The sequence below is a fragment of the Polypterus senegalus genome, chromosome 18, assembly GCF_016835505.1.
Source record: "Polypterus senegalus isolate Bchr_013 chromosome 18, ASM1683550v1, whole genome shotgun sequence".
Taxonomy (NCBI): domain Eukaryota; kingdom Metazoa; phylum Chordata; class Cladistia; order Polypteriformes; family Polypteridae; genus Polypterus; species Polypterus senegalus.
The window spans coordinates 55649226-55663385 of NC_053171.1; the positions used below are offsets into that span (position 1 = coordinate 55649226).

The 14160-nt window shown below is 39.5% G+C and overlaps 1 protein-coding gene across 2 annotated transcripts in view; it reads right to left on the reverse strand.

Moving 5' to 3' along the window:
* Window positions 1-14160, reverse strand: part of pacs2 (phosphofurin acidic cluster sorting protein 2) — a 302620-nt gene that overhangs the window by 111414 nt on the left and 177046 nt on the right. For both annotated transcript variants that reach the window (XM_039741990.1, XM_039741989.1), the window contains exon 4: window positions 8394-8519. In XM_039741990.1, coding sequence (XP_039597924.1) covers window positions 8394-8519 — 126 coding nt within the window. The remainder of the gene's footprint in view (window positions 1-8393; window positions 8520-14160) is intronic.

The following is a 14160-nucleotide window of genomic DNA, read 5'->3' on the forward strand; positions in this document are numbered from 1 at the left end:
AAATCATTTGCAACGAGTGCAGAATGCAGCTGCTAGAATCCTAACTAGGAAAAGAAAATCCAACACATTTCTCCAGTTTTGATGTCACTACACTGGTTACCTGTGTCTTTCAGAATTGACTTTAAAATTCTGCTTATGGTTTATAAAGCCTTAAATAATCTCGCCCATCTTATATATCGGAATGTCTGACACCTTATATTCCAAATCGTAATCTTAGATCATCAAATGAGTGTCTCCTTAGAATTCCAAAAGCTAAACTTAAAAGAAGTGGTGAGGCGGCCTTCTGCTGTTATGCACCTAAAATCTGGAATAGCCTGCCAATAGGAATTCGCCAGGCTAATACAGTAGAGCACTTTAAAACACTGCTGAAAACACATTACTTTAACATGGCCTTTTATAACTTCACTTTATCTTAATCCTGATACTCTGTATGTTCAATTCATCATAATAACTATTCATGGTGGCTCTAAAATCCGTACTGACCCCTACTCTCTCTTCTGTTTCTTTTTCCGTTTCTTGTGGTGGCGGCCTGCGCCACCACCACCTACTCAAAGCACCATGATGCCCAACATTGATGGACTAAAAGCCAGAAGTCCACGTGATCATCATCATCAAATCCTTCCGTGAAAACCCTAAATACAAAGAGGACTGTTTCATTTATGTTAGGTAGATTGCCCAGAGGGGACTGGGTGGTCTCATGGTCTGGAATCCCTGCAGATTTTATTTTTTCTCCAGCCGTCTGGAGTTTTTTTTTTTCTGTCCCCCCTGGCCATTGGACCTTACTCTTATTCTATGTTAATTAATGTTGACTTATTTTATTTTCTTACTGTGTCTCTTATTTTTCTATTCTTCATTATGTAAAGCACTTTGAGCTACATTTTTTTGTATGAAAATGTGCTATATAAATAAATGTTGTTGTTGTTGTACTGCTCAAATCCAGATGAGCAAATCCTGTAGAGATCCGAACCTAGAATTGCTTCCAATGGGGCTTCTACCAAGTACTTAACTGAGTGATTAAATACTTCAATAAGTGATATATATCAGTGTTTGATTTTTTAATACATTTGTGAACTTTTCTAAAAACATGTTATTACTTTGCCATTATGGGTTATTAGGTGTAGACTGATGGACAACAAGGCAAATGTGCCCATTTAAAATGAAATCTTCGACACACCGAAGTGCAGAAAGTGAAGGGATCTCAATACCTTCTGAATACACAATGGGAGATCTGACACATAAAAGTATACCCTGTGAAGAAGTCTTGGAGACCACTGTGGACTTCTTACTGTCTATAAACAGGATGTGAAGAAGAGAACAAGAAGGCCAAGAACAAAGATTTAGGGTTACATAGCAAGCAGTGGCGAGAAAAATCAAGACGGGTAGTTATGCTACATAATTCTGATGCATCGCTTAGAATAATGTGTACAGTTCGGCAAGTATTTTACAAAGAGGAGATCGATTAACTACCTTTGAGTATGTGCGGTGTAAACTATGAAAAAGAAAAAAGAAAGCAGTCAAACCGTTTAAGGAAACACAGATTCAAAGATGAAAAGCTGAAGGATGGATTAATAGTACATTGCACACAAATTACATTCTTCACTGTGATGCATGCAACCAAGCTATTGTACCTTGGAGACCTACAAATCACAACTTGAGGAAATCTTGCAAAAGTTAAAAGTATAGAATTTCCAGACTGCGTCGTGCCAAATGTCTTGTTCATTTTAAAGCCATTCTTCTGTTCTTGTGAACATCATTGAGGATCAGGATAATGAAAATTGCTGGAAAAGTTGTATAGGGTGACATGACCTTCAGGCTCATCTATCACTATTGCATCATTTTTTATCATTGCCACTTCCCTAAAAGAGACCCCTACCTAAACCCCTTCCAGGTCAGCAACTAATGTCACAAAAATGCTCTTAAGAAAAACACTGTCAAGCACCTCTTGCTATTATAAACATATGCTGAATGCTGAAGATTCCTGATGATCTTCTGTATAGTTCGAATGTCCCTGGCTCTTTCGGCAGCTGTCACTTTTTAAAAACCACACAGGTCTCCTGTAACAACCACAAGCAAGTGCCACCAATTTAAACACAGCCGTACTGCTTCACCCATTACGCCTTTCCACTCATTTACACCCACATCTGAGTCCAGGCGTTAAAGCATTCACCGTTGTTCATCTGTGACTGTGTAATTTGGCCCCGTGACTAGTTTGTACCCCATTCAAGGACACTTCCTACCAGTTACAGGTGCTGGTTCCCCACAATTCTGAACAGAATGAGCAAATAAGAAGACAAACAGATGGATTCTGGTAAAATGAAATGACATGGGCATAGCTAGTAATTGATTTTGGTTGCAAAATTCCCTGTAATGTGAGCCATTGATCTCATACTGTCAGTGGAGTTTTTTTTCCCTTTTTTTTGTCAGTAATAAAGATTTGATCAGCAGGGTAGTTGTAACATGATTCTTGACTACTCAATTATTGCTTTTTATTTTTCACAAACAGTATGTTTTGCAGCTTTGGAAAGGCTCCAAGAATCAGTTTACTAATGGACAGATAGCTGTGTCGTCATGGCTCGGGGTACTTGAGAAGCAATTTGCTCCTGTTGTTAGTGGTCTTCTCTATGGCAAAGGAGAGTGGTTTGGATAATAATGTATCAGTCTCGTCAGGGGAGAAAGGAAGCAGGCGGAGAGCCTATGTTTATGGGTGGCAGCTTTACTTACTCTTTTATGATTTCACATTTCCTCCTGGGTTGACACAGACACCACAGTCTGCATGCTAAGCACAGTTGTGTGTTTTACACTTTTTTTAAAATGTTTTTTAAACTATGGTTTGCTCCTAAAACATAAGCTTGATTAGCACTAATCGACACTTCTGCACAGGAGCAAATGTGATGTGTCTAAGCAAGTAGAATGTCACTTTTTGGCCAGAGTTCCTTCCCTGGCCTGTGTTGTTTTGTCTTTTTCATTCATTTTTCAGTTTGAATTACTGTGTTAGGAGTGATTATTTCTGCTAATAATGTTCTGTTTGTTGGTCATTTAATGAATAGACAATGTATCATTATTTCTGTTCTGTTTAACAATATTTCTGCAGGGTTTCTTTAAATGTCTTTAAGTTCCCTGTGTTTTGTGGGTGCTACCTGTTGTCACACACGCGTGACTAGGGGACAGTCAAAAGGCCCGATCGCATGTGAAACCACAAGAAATGGGGATTCGGAATACGGCACTAATGCTCTCTTTTCCTATACACCCGCAGGCAAACGGCAGAATAAAAAACCTTACCGCAAGAAACGGCTCTGATCTCCCACAAAGAATACCTCCATATCACTCCATCAATTCATCGCACTGCCGGATTCCTCATGATGTCATTTCCGACCTGTCTCCAGCCACGTCATTTCTGTCTGTTCATTTCCTGTTCTCATTAAGCCTCCTCCATAAAAGCTCAGATAAACCATACTGTGTTGTCAAATGTGTATTTGTTGTGCAACTTTTAACTGTCCTGACATGAACTGGAACCTACGGCCAGTATAAGGGGAGGCTCCCCAACTAATTACCTGTCTTGTGTGTTTTGATTAATACACTGTCTATAACCATCAATTGACTCCTCCCAGCTCTATAAAGACTCATGGGATTTGCAGTCCCTCATTGTTGTGCTCTGACTAACTGGTTGGGTGTTTCTTATGAGTATTGTCAATTTATTTTTTCTGTTCTATTTTTCATTATTACTGTATATACTCGCAGGTAAGTTCTCCTGTGGCTAAGTCGAGACTGGATTTTACTGTATAATTTCAGGTATTTTATAATGATGGTTGTATAAGTCGAATGCGGAAAACTCACACTATTGGTTTAATAGATTAAGATATGCTAACACCCAACTGAGACAGTAATCACGGAGCATACTGCCTTTTTTTTCTATGTGGGAGTGGCAATGCGCTGTATCATCGTGTGCTCCTAACCTCTCTCTCTCTCTCTCTCTCTATTGTGCCTGTGTGACCACATGGTAAAATCCAAACCATTCCGAAGCAATGTTTGCACTGATTTGTGTTTTTTGTATCTCACACCTTCATACACCTTTATCGTAAGAGCATCCCTTATCTACAATGGAGCGTTCGAGCAGAAGAAAATATGAAGCTGGTTTTAAATTAAATGTCGTTAAAGTAGCGAAAAGAAATTGGTAACTGCGCTGCTGCAACAAAATTCGATGCATCTGAGAAACTGCTGCGAGATTGGAGGAGGCGAGAAGATGTAAACAAAAAAAAAAAATCAAGTGTCGCATTTTTGAACAGGCGTATAAGTCGGGGTCTGATTTAATGATTGATTTTTCGGGTTTCAAGACCCAACGTATACGTGAATATATACGGTAATTGCACATCGATTTAACACATTGACTGCTGAACCAGTTATTACCAGGATTCTGCCGCACAGCTCTAGGGATATATGCTAAACTAGCAAAATACCCGCGCTTCGCAGCGGAGAAGTAGTGTGTTAAAGAAGTTATGAAAAAGAAAAGGAAACATTTTAAAAATAATGCAACATGATTGTCAATGCAATTGTTTTGTCACTGTTATGAGTGTTGCTATATATATATATATATATACACACACACACACACACACACATAGGCTGTGAATACTTATGTATATGCGATTTCTCATTTTTTTATTTTTAATAAATTTGCAAAACCGCAAGTAAACTTTTTCACGCTTGTCATTATGGGGTGTTGTGTGTAGAATTCTGAGGAAAAAATGAATTTAATCCATTTTGGAATAAGGCTGTAACATAACAAAATGTGGAAAAAGTGATGTCTGTGAATACTTTCCGGATGCACTGTATATATATATATATATATATATATATATATATATACACAGTATATATATATATACATATCTACAGTACATATACAGTATATATACTGTATATAGCAAAATCCCCGCTCTTTGCAGCGACAAAGTACTGCTTTTAAATTTTTATTAAGAAGAAAAGAAAACCTTTTTAAACTGAGGGAAAATATACCAATAACTATCTGTTAAGGATCTCTTTGTATACCACGTTGTCAGTTCAGCACTCCGGTTGTAATATGACCAAGCTGTGCACTGAGCTTACACTTGAGAATGCAACGTATAGTTGTCCAGGAGAAAAGCAATGTTGCCTCAAATCAATGGCAACCTTCTGTAGGGTCTGTCCCTGAGACGTATTAATTGTCATCACGAAGCAGAGCCTTACTGGAAATTTGAGGCATTTGAATGGAAATGGGGGATCAGAGGGTATAACGGTGATGCGAGGAATACATTCAGAGTGTGGCGCTCTGTTGTTTTTTTGTGTAGCTGCCTTCACACAGCTTCCCTGCTGCTTTATAAATGAACACCATATAAGGCTGTCGTTTCTCCTTGCTTCGCGGTTCTGTACTGTTTTATTGTTCGTTTATTATGATTGCTATAGTTATTGTGTAGCTATTTGAGACTTACTTTACTGTTCAGATACCCATATCCTTTATTTAATCCACGGCTTGTATGCTATTTTTTTGTTCGTTTATTACGATTATAGATATTTATTAATTCCCTTCTTTAGCTGACTGCCTGCTCATATAAGGCACTCTGCTGGTTTATTGTGAAGCAGCCTTTACACAGCTTCTCCACTGTTTTATAAATGAACGACATATAAGGCCATCCTTTTCCTTGCTTTGCCAAGGAAGCTGCCTTTTTATTTAATCCACGGATTCTCAGCTGTTTTATTGTTCGTTTATTACGATTGTTATAGTTCTCTTTATATAGCACGTTGTCAGTTCAGCACTCCGGTTGTAATATGACGAAGCTGCGCAAGCTCACTCTTGAGAATGCAACGTATAGTTGTCCAGGAGAAAAGCAATCTTGCCTGAAATCAATGGCAACCTTTTGTAGGGTCAGTCCCTGAGACTTATTACTTGTCATCGTGCAGCAGAGCCTTACTGGAAAGTGGAGGCATCTGAATTGAAATGGGAGATCAGAGGGTATAAAGGGGATGCGAGGAATACATTGAGTGTGGAGAAACTCTAGAGACAGCGTGTGTATTAACTTGCGGATTTTTCTGTGAGTATTTGGTGGCAGCGTGACGAAGTTGCTTCTGCAAGACCGTGTTAGCTGTGGAGCTCAGCTCGGAGCATATTCTTTCCCTACCTTGTCAATTGTGTAATGCGTTTTTTGAACAGGTTTGATGCAAGGAAGTGATCACTCGTACTGCGTTCAGTCAGTTCATGTGAGCTGCTCTCTTGTTTGATGTTGCGATGTCTACGGCTTTATTTAATGTTAGCTAAGACCCGGCACTTAAAAGTTTCTCGCTACAGCAATTTTAACTCCGTTACAAAGTGATCCAAAGTCTCGTTTATACCTCGTGTCCTCTCATTAAACCTGTATCTCGCGAATAAAGTATTCGACGAAGGCATGGCAAACGGCAGTGGGAGCGTGTCCATAAACTTAGTTTAAGCTTACTGTTTACACCGTGCTTTGTTTCCGCAGTAGCTGCACTTATGAATAAGCTTGTATGCGTTTTTCTTCAGCTCTTTGGGAGCTCTTCCTTCTTTTCTACGCACTGCATTCACAGTCAGTTCACGTGATTACGGGGAGGCGTGATGATGTGACACGCAGCTCCCCCGCCATCGAGCTAAAGTCCATTACAGTATATGGAGAAAAATAGGTTCCAGTTATGACCATTACACGTAGAATTTCGAAATGAAACCTGCCCAACTTTTTTAAGTAAGCTGTAAGGAATGAGCCTGCTAAATTTACAGCCTTCTACCTACACGGGAAGTTGGAGAATTAGTGATGAGTGAGTGAGTCAGTGAGTGAGTGAGTCAGTGAGGGCTTTGCCTTTTATTAGTATAGATAATGAACTCTATTAAAATTCATTAAAAATGCAATGTATTAAAAAGTAACAGTAACTGTCAAAAAAATAAAGAAACTGTTAATCACTTTATTTTAACCAGAAACATGACTAAAATAGTCCTAGAATCAATGCACAATGCAGAGTGCAGACTTTAAAGCAAATGTGCCACAAATATAATGCGTGTTTTTGCCCTGTCCATACTTGTTGCACACAACATATTTGGCAGTTGATAACTGTTTGTGCTCAGTGGGTGACAGAATGTCCATGTACTGCTGTCCTGACAGTCGTGACAAGTCAGATGACTTATGATGAAGAAATGACCTTGGGGCAAATCTCCTCATCAGCCCCAGAGCCTACAAGTTTCACACCACCCTATTGATTATCAGCATTTTAATATCTGTCATTATCATCAAAAAATTCATCTTATAATAATTCTAATTGTTTCAAAACAATAGCAATTTATACCTTTTTCGTGACAAATAACAACCGACTGTCTTATTTATAACAATAGTTTCTGCAAGCTATTGCAGCCAAAAAAAGTTCTATGGTCATGCACTAGATGGCACCACAATAGCAGATAACTGAGATGTGGCAGCAAGCGGGCTGAGTGGCTGTGCACTGAGACATGAGTTCTCTCATACGTCGCACCTTGACGGGTCCAATGAGATACGACTTACCTTGTACCTCGCGTTCAAAGTGTTAAGGCTTCTGATTACTGAACTGTGGTTTTTTTTGCCTTTTATTCTTTCTGTACTTTTTCCGTTAACAGTTCTTCTATATTATAAAGATTCTTGGTCACACTTTACCTGGAGGTTCCCATGATAACCACAGAACTAAATGGCAGCACGCATAAAGGAAACAAAATAAGGCATGAATACTACTTAAAGTAATTTTCTCACAACAGTAACGGGTTCTGCAAGGTTCACAACCTTAGTAAATAAGAAAATATGCAAGAAAAAATTAAGAATTAAGCCTGAAATGATAACACTTACTACAGTCATGACTAAAGCTGTCCATATTCCATTTTGATAATTGTCAAGAGCATAGTGACTGGATTTTGAGAGAGATTTTCAGGTTATTGTTTTTCTTCTTGGTGTCGCACACTAAAGATCAGAGATACAGGACCCTTGGAATAGCATTCAGACCCTTGACCAACTCTGACTTTACTGAATAACAAATCCTACACTGAAAGTCTTTTTTATGTGACCTAACTTTGGGAAGTTTAATGTACACGACACAGTCTACTCGTATGTTAGTCTCTCTGACTCCATACTAGCCTACACCACAAGCCAGTGCAGACCATCCAGAGGCTCTTTGTATATTTGCTTTTTTGTTTTGAAAGGCTTTTAAGGTTACAACTGAACATTATTATGGATTTATTTAAAATTCTAAATTATTCAGTAAATTGTTAAAAATTTTGATATATTTATGAATACACGAACCACTGATGCTATCAGTAAGAAGTGAATCACATTAAGAAAATCTTACTGACATAAAAATATAAAGTCAAATATCAGTCCCGATTCATGCCATACCTCTGCCATGTTGATGGACCCAACAGCCAGTGTCTTGTAGCCCAGGATTGTTCGGTTCTTGTACCTCTTTCTTCTTTGCAACATGATCTGAAGCTTGTTCCCTTCTCTCTTTAGGAAATGAGGATACTGTAATGAAACAGAAAAGTGAAAAATAACTACTCAGACGTTGGACTGAGATGCAGGGTGTAAAAATCCGTGCATGTACTGCCACCCTAACCCTGACACAGGCAGACATGACACATGTTTTAGTCCATACAGCGCACGGTTTATTTATAGTCCAGAACACAAGGCTCACAAGGCAAAGCACCACACTGTCCCTTTGTGCTGCCAGTCCTTCTGTCTCCACTACTCCTCAGGCCATTGAGTGGTGGTGACTGGCCTCTTTTTATAGGCCACCTGGAAGGAGTTCTGGTGCCCAACGAGCGTCTTCTGGCAGAACCTCCTGGTGTGGCGGAAGTGCTGCCAAATAGGGCCCTGCAAACATCTAGGTGCCCCCTGGTAGTGGCCACAGGTCACAAAAGGGTTGAGCTTCCATATTCATAACACATGGTCCCGCTGGAAGCCAAAGGGGCTGCCCTCTGTTGGTCCAGGGGAAGAAACGGCCTTGAAAATACTCTCTCCCCCTCCCTGCCGGGGCCCTTACACTCTGCCACAAGGGACATTGCAGTGGTTAGTACTGCTTCCTTTACGCATCCAATGTTCTCACTTGTTCATGCGGAGTTTGCACATTTGGACTATAACTTTTCAGATTAGTTGGACTGTCAAATGTAAATCAGTGTAGTTTGTGTAGGGGTCCCTGCCTTGCCCCCAGTGCTGTCAGGTCAGGGTCTGGCTCTTTCACAACACAATATCTAGATTGATAGGGTTCCAAAAATGTGTGTTCTTTTTTAATAACTTGTTCATCTAACTATCTGTGTCTACCTCACTCATAATCACAATTTTGTACTAAAAACACTTTTCTTCAACTGGAAACCTGCAGTGGTACTTACATGTACAAGCTCAACAGACTTGAGATGATCACCACAAATGGGAATAATTAAATTAGCTTGCTACCTTCAATGTAACTAATTTCTGTCAATAGGTCTCCACTACATGATGCTAATATGGACTAAAACCATGTGACATACCGTATTGTGGAGCTATTCAGTCCATAAGGAATAATGAAAAATGTTAATGGCGATTAAGCATTGACAATGGCAGGCCTTTTTTGTCATGGTATGTACTGTTACTGTATACCAGCACCTCGGCTGTGACAACTGGTCGTGGCATTGACTAGTACATACAGTAGAGTCTCACTTATCCTACCTTCGCTTATCCAACATTCCAAAAAAAAATGCATCAATCGGCAACAAGAACTGCAAGTTGCGAGCGTGAGCGTAGTCTATTTTTTGTTGCTCCCGACTCCACCGCAGATAATTACAGTGGAACCTCGATTTGCGAGCATAATTCGTTCTGGAAATGTGCACGCAGTCCAAAGCACTGGTACAGTATATCAATGCGAATTTCCCCATAAGAAATAATGGAAACTCAGATGATTCGTTCCACAACCAAAAACTATTCATGTAAAAATGATTAATACATAATATAAAGTAAAAATAAATAAAGCAAATTAACCTGCACTTTACCTTTGAAAAGAATTTGAAAAGAATTCTAAACTCTTGTGGGATTCCATCCAACTGGACGACACGCGGAAGAGCATCCCAAAGCAATCGCAGTCACCCAGCGCTGTAGCAGTTCGCCATAAAGGCCAATCCGAAAAGATCGCAGACATGCTAGAAGTGCCTGCCATCAATGGGTGATACAAGGAACAAGGAACATTATAAATGCGCAGGGCACAGTGTTACTTTCCCCCTGACCCTGCCTGATTGCTGTGTCTGTGTATAGGAGAATGGCAGATCCCGCTAAAATAAATAACCGCGCTGTTGCTGTTTCAAGCTGAATAAAGCTGGTGTTGCTAAAAGTACTGAGACTCAGCTTCGAGTTTTCGGGTGCAAGACGGGGACTCACACGTCACAGCACAAACACACACACACACACACACACACACACATTTACAATGCTGTAGTAAACAGTATACGCTCGTACGGATGTTGACTATATGAGTGACGAGTTAAGGCTCTAGAAACTGCAATTAATTACATTGAGCAACAAGAAGAAGCTACAGGAATCGACATAATGATGCTGCAAAGATGGCGAGACTTGACAGCTTAAGAAACGCACTCGCCAGGAAAGCAGACTACGATCAAAAATGTCTTTAAATCATCACAGAACTGAACTTTTTAAGTACAGTACATACTGTATTTAACTCCAGACAATTCTGTAACTGTAAGTTTATTTTTTCGGTTAATTTATTCTGTTTTGTTGTAAAACATGATTATTAGGTTCGTAATGTGTAAAATTATAACATAGTTTGACGTTTAATAGGCTTTTTCTTAACACCTGCCATTATCCAACATTTTCGCTTATCCGACGTTCTGCCGACCCGTTTATGTCGGATAAGCGAGACTCTACTGTATTAAATCTACTTTCTATATATAAAATCCTAAGCATAAAAGTGCAACGATTTTATGTCACTTTTTTGCCACGCTTTAAATTGGGCTTATTTTAAAACCTACATATATATGTTTGGTATCATTCGTTTCAGAATTTATCTAACTTTAATGTGATGTTGTTAGATTTTCAGATTCTTATTCCATTTATAAATTATAAACTAAATAATATCAAGAAGTAGAGACTTTGTGCCAAGAGATTTAACCACTCCCGGAGCCAGAAATAAAAGACAAAGAGTACGACAGCTGCTGTACAGGCTTTTAAATGTTCGAAGGGCTGTGCGAGATACAGATCAAACGGCACGGCAGCAGCAGCAAGCCAGCAGCTGATCGAGCAAAGAGTTAAGTTAATTCAAACAATTGTTTTTACTGAAGTCTTAAAATTAACATTATACAACGTTATTGTCTGTTTTACCTGCATTTTTATCACTCTTTAATTTAATTTAGTTTTTTATCAGTATGCTGCTGCTGTAGTATGTGAATTTCCCCTTGGGATTAATAAAGAAAGTATCTATCTATCTATCTATCTATCTATCTAAAAGTGTAAGTTTAAAAGTATTTGCATGTTAATTTCAAAGCCAAACAGAATGAAAACGTGTAACGCAATGAATACCTCTAACGCAACATGAAGTATAATTTTCTTTCAATTTATTACATTTTACTATTTTTTACAATACAGGTAGTTAATTACACGCTGTAATGTAAAATAGTTCTATACATATGCTTATATAACAATTCCCATGAAAATACAAACCTGTTTAAATTGTACATCCGCTTCCCCATAAGCGAGCGGCACAGACACGTAGCGCAGGCCAGGAGGGGTTGGCAAGTGAAGCGAGCAGGGGGCAGAGCAGGCATTGTATAATCGTGTGCTGTCCCAGTTTGCATATTTTACCCGCCGCTGTGTGTTCTACATTAACTGGTTCTGGTACTACCACATTCGCCCATATTGCTTAATGGCCTTGTGGTCCTGTTAATAATTCCATGATGACGTCACTGCACCGCCATTGTTGTTTATGTTGCGGTGCCGTCAACAATCAAAGTGTAATAGTAACTTAATAAAACCGCCACCATTTTGTTTACAAATAAAACACTGCCTAATGACGTCCTTAGTACATTTCAGCTTCAAATTTAAATCTAATGCAGCGTAATGAAACTAAATTAAGCAACGGTTCATGAAGTATTGCAATGTTATTTGGAAAAGACAAAGGATGGTCCTTGTTTGTCTTAATGCATGCTCAATAATCCAGGTAAGGAAATTCTAGAAAGTTGATTCTGTTCATCTGGACATTTTTTTCTGATACGTTTCATCACTCATCCAAGCGACTTCCTCCATCTCAGTTGCCAGCAGGTTTCTCCAACCTTATAAACAGTACCTTGGCCTAATGACTGAACTAGTACCATTGACTAGCAATGGGCCGTGTGATCAATGATTTGCAAATGAGTATGGCCATGAGTACCATTCACAGAGAGTTGGGGAATGGCTGCAATCATTTTGATTCACTTTGGCAAGAGCTGCCTAAAGCTTGTACGTGAGTATGAGAAAACAGCACTTAAGATGGCAGATTACAGGAACCACCTGAGATTCCGTCTCAGATATAGACAGAGAGGAATTATACCTAAGGGTCTCTGAGGTACAAAAATCCTACAGAAGGCACAGAGCCAGCTGCTAAATTAAAGGGTGAGACAAACTAACTTTACTATTGATGTTTTGAAATCTAAAGAGGAGCAAATCCGACAAAGGTTTTCATCGCTTTTAGGTGAGAAAACGCTTCAACGGGTGATTCAATTCACTGAGAAGGCCTGACTAGCACAGCACGAAAAGTCTAAGACCAGGTAGCAGAGGAAGTCTGATCTACTTGTGGTGTGCCAGAAACATCAGCATAGGATAGGTAGTGTCCTCTACAGCCAAACGAGAGAAAGATGCCAGACACAAACCGAGGATTTGGACAAGTGGGTGAAGAATCTGTCTGACAGACAACTCACACAAGCAGAAAAAAACGCCCTTGCTAAAGGGTTAAGCTTTGCTGTCACACCGAAACAAATCCCACTAGTAGAACTGATCACAGCCACAGAGTCAGCAATCAGAAATAACAACATTGCAGAGGTGGAAGCAGAGCAACTGTTGATAAAAGTTTCGGCATGTCTCAGCAATGCTAAGCACCCTGCACCCAGTATCAGTATGGAGGAGAGGTAGGCTCTCATGGCACTCTGTAAGGACGATAACATCATCATCCTTCCAGCAGATAAGGAGAGATGCACAGTAGTGCTAAACCTGACGGACTATCATGAGAAAATTTTGTCTCTGCTTAGTGACAAAAACTCTTATGAACTCCTAAAATGAGATCCAGGTAGTGGTTACAGAGGGGACTGGGCGGTCTCATGGTCTGGAATCCCTGCAGATTTTATTTTTTTCCCCAGTCGTCTGGAGTTTTTTTTTTTTTTCTGTCCTCCCTGGCCATCGAACCTTACTCTTATTCTGTTAATTTATGTTGACTTATTTTATTTTCTTACTGTGTCTTCTATTTTTCTATTCTTCATTATGTAAACCACTTTGAGCTACATTTTTTGTATGAAAATGTGCTATATAAATAAATGTTGTTACAGGAAAAAGGTGATAGATTGTCATAAGCAGTTAGTGCATGACAATGCTATTGACCAGACCTCATACCACAGATTATACCCAGGGGAAGCTACACCAAGTCTGTATGATTTACTGAAGATATATAAACAGGATGCACCGTTAAGACCCATTGTCTGCATGATCAATTCGGTTACATATAACATCTCAAAGTTCCTGGCTGCTGACCTCAACCCGTTGGTAGGCAGCTCAACACACCATATTCAGAACACTTTGGATTTTGGGGAGAAGGTGAGAGATGTCATTATGGAGGCAGATGACACTATGGTCTTGTATGATGTTACATCTCTATTCACTTGCGTTCCAGTGATGGGAGCAGTGGAGATGGTGCGTAAGAGATTACAGTATGACCCCACACTCTCAGCACCAACCAAGTGTGTCTGCTCTTGGAACTGTGTCTTCAATTGACATATTTCATATACAAAGGACAGTACTACAGGCAGAAACATGGGTGCACCATGGGTTCCTCAGTTTCATCTATTGTGGCCAATCTGTATATGGAAGAAGTGGAAAAGAGGGCACTATTATCCTATCCTGGAACACCACTGAGCCATTGTTTCAGGTATGTGGACGACAC